Source organism: Cyprinodon variegatus, unplaced genomic scaffold, assembly GCF_000732505.1.
Source record: "Cyprinodon variegatus isolate N-32 unplaced genomic scaffold, C_variegatus-1.0 Scaffold48, whole genome shotgun sequence".
NCBI classification, from domain to species: Eukaryota; Metazoa; Chordata; class Actinopteri; order Cyprinodontiformes; family Cyprinodontidae; genus Cyprinodon; species Cyprinodon variegatus.
The window spans coordinates 1,320,576-1,323,679 of NW_015150501.1; the positions used below are offsets into that span (position 1 = coordinate 1,320,576).

At 35.9% G+C, this 3,104-nt stretch overlaps 1 protein-coding gene across 1 annotated transcript in view; it reads left to right on the forward strand.

The window, feature by feature from the left end:
• cops7a (COP9 signalosome subunit 7A) overlaps positions 1 to 3,104 on the forward strand; it is a 20,004-nt gene that overhangs the window by 5,322 nt on the left and 11,578 nt on the right. The window contains exon 2 of the mRNA XM_015370692.1: positions 2,201 to 2,323. Within this exon, the coding sequence (XP_015226178.1) occupies positions 2,201 to 2,323 (123 nt within the window). The remainder of the gene's footprint in view (positions 1 to 2,200; positions 2,324 to 3,104) is intronic.

Consider the following 3,104-nt stretch of genomic DNA (forward strand, 5'->3'; position numbering starts at 1 on the left):
TTATTTTTGTTTCTTAACCGGTTAAGAAACAAAAATAATTCTCAGCAGCTGCAACTGTTACATGAAAAGTGCACTGAATTATTCAATCACAGTGTTCAGAAAGTGCATTTTCCTCTATTCTGCACTTTAGATGAATGACTGTTTAGGTGCGACTGGTACTCGATACTTTTGAAAATGAGTATTGTATCCAGATACAACGTTTCAGTATCGATACTTTTTTGAGTATCGATACTTTTGACAACCCTACCTAATGATAAGTTGTCCAAGAAATGATTGTGATAAACGATAGTATTGTCATTGGGTTAAATGCCAAAGTTCTTCTACACTGCAGCTGTCATTTTAAACTTTGAAACTAGCCTGATAAACCAGACTAAATGTGAGATTAAATGTGTAATTTCCTTAAATCTTACTTTAAATCCACTCACAAGCAAAATGATTTTGGCCACTGGCAGGTGGGCTAGTTTACTAGGCTACTTTGAAAGCATTTCCATCTTTGTTTTTGCCAAATCTGCAAATACTGCTCCTCTGTCATGAAGCTTTTATGCTACAATTGCTACACTAAGGAAACCATGAGGCTAACGATTCAGCAGAGTGAAACCTTTTCTCATCGAGAGGGTTTAGTGGAAAGAGAGGACACAAGAAGATCAAGCCTGCAGACAGAAATTATTTAATTTTATTTCAATTAATTATGCAGTACATTGATGATTTATATTATTGTGAAAGGCTCAGATTTCAAAAACCATTTCTGCGCTTGTCACATATTTTGTTGTTGTCTACAGTGTTCAACAGCCCACCTACTAGTGAATGAATCTTTTTGCTCCTTCAAGGCTTTGGCCTGTCTGTCTCTTCCCTTCATTTGCAAGCCAATAAGGACCCTGGTGGTGCATAGAGATGTGTGCTTAGAATTTAGTACAGTTGCAATATATGTATTTATTTTTTTTTGTCATAGGTATATATTTCACATTCAAACTATATTATTAATATTAAAACCAATATTCCAATGGTTAAACTGTTTGCTGCATTCACCTTAAAGGCCCTCTACCTGATTCTGTACAGTTTTGAACAATGAGTGAGGAGAACAGTTTAGTTTAAACTATAAGCCCTGTACTAACCTCCTCCCATTGAGAAACTTTCTTTCCACTCTGTATGGCCGTGATAATGTGCACCTCTTGTAATAATTGAAATGAAAAGATACCCGTCTAGGAGAACTACAGCCAGTTTCAAGTCCAGATTCAGTCCGAGGCATCCTGCAAAGCTCTCCACCTCCAGTAGGCTGCTCCGAGATTTACACAACCTTTGTTTCTTCTTTGGTCATTCTTGCCTTTCTTCCCTCCCTCTGTTTTGACCCTTTTAGGCAGTTTTTCCTGTATATGCAGTGACAGCCAGCAGAGGTATTGTAACTTTCCCTTTGTGGCCTGCCATGCTTCTCTGTTTACAAGAAGTACCATGCATGTGCATGGAGAAAACTGCACTTTTGGGAAACACCCTAAGTAGCTGATTGTAAAACCCAGAGGCTCTAAAGAATGAACCTTGTTGGAAGAGAAAACTGTCACGCTTAAGTTGGAAGCCTACAAAAAATGCCTGGATTCCTGCATATGTGCAATCTATAGGTTATTTATTTTACCCAAATGATATATTCTGCCCCACAGTATACCATGTAAAAAGCATTTTTCTTAAGGAGATTAAAATAAAATCAGGTACAGGGCCTTTAACGTTTAACTTATCATCCTATAGTTTCATAATCCTGTCTAGATGGGAATAATGAGTTTACAGACAGATTTGTAAACAATTCATATAAGTGCTTTGGGATGGATATTCTAGGGTCTATAAGAAAATCTGTTTGCATTGTCTTTATAGGGAATGCAGATTTTAAAGATGCATTCATCATTTGGAAAGGTTAAGGTTGAGGTTTGATGCCTAAGTATGCTCATGTAATTCCTTTTTGTATTCAAAACTGTTTGTTTTAAAATATTCAGGGGTGTGGTTTTCTATTACTCTAGGACTTAAAGGTTTCAAGAACTTAACTTTAAAAAAAAAACTTCACCATAAAGAGAAACAAATCGTTATCGTTACATTTTGGATTGTTGTCATTTTTTTTTTTTTTTTTTTTTTTTGTATTCAAAGATATCCTCCAACTATCTTCTGTTTCCTTTCTTTTTGCTGACCTACTATTTGTGTCTCATGTTTCTTATTTGCCCAGATGGAGGTGGAGCAGCTCCTGTCTCTGTCAGGCTCAGCACTGGCCCAGGCTGTCAGCTCCCTGCTGGAGACTCCGGGCCTCTATGTTTTCTCTGACATTTTGGAGCTGCCTAATGTCAGAGAGGTAACTATGAATCCGGTTTATATATATATAAAAAAAAAAACTTTTTACATTTATACTTGCATATACATATGTAAATATATGTCTACATCAACATTTTAACCTTTTTGTTCTGTTGAAATATCAGGGTAAAGTAATAAAAAAGTGGTTGAGAGTCAATTTATTTGTACATCCATTAAATCCTTTTATCCCAAACTAGCCTCTTTGTACTCATCATGTTGCCATAGTTACTGCTGTTTGACCAAAATTTAACTGAAAAGGTTTAGGACAGCATAAAATCTGTTTTGTCATCATAAGGAGATATAAATGTGTCCAGCGGTATAGAGAGGTATAAACCAGCTCTGTTCGCATGGTACCATTTATTATATGACAGCTGTTTTAATCTGTCAGGTAATATGTCAACCGCAAAAGCTGCTCTTACAGTTCATACAATTACCAGAAATGCAATCTCTTATGAATGTTGCTAATGCTAACACGTTCTAAAAGACTAATACTCCTGTTGATGTATGGCTGGTCTGACCAACCAGAGTAAATTCTATGGGATCAGTTGTACACAAATATCCTAGTTTTTTATACATTTAGGTCAACCTTTTATCACAGAAACCCTGAAACATGTTTGTTTTATCCTGTATTAATTATGCTTCGCAAAAGAATTCGAACACCTTGACCTTTCTTACATTTTTGTCATGATAGAATTGCAATCAATTGCATTCAAAGTATTTTTCAGGGTGAAAGACCAACACAAATAAGTTTGCTTTCTTCTACCTCACAATTATGCTACTTT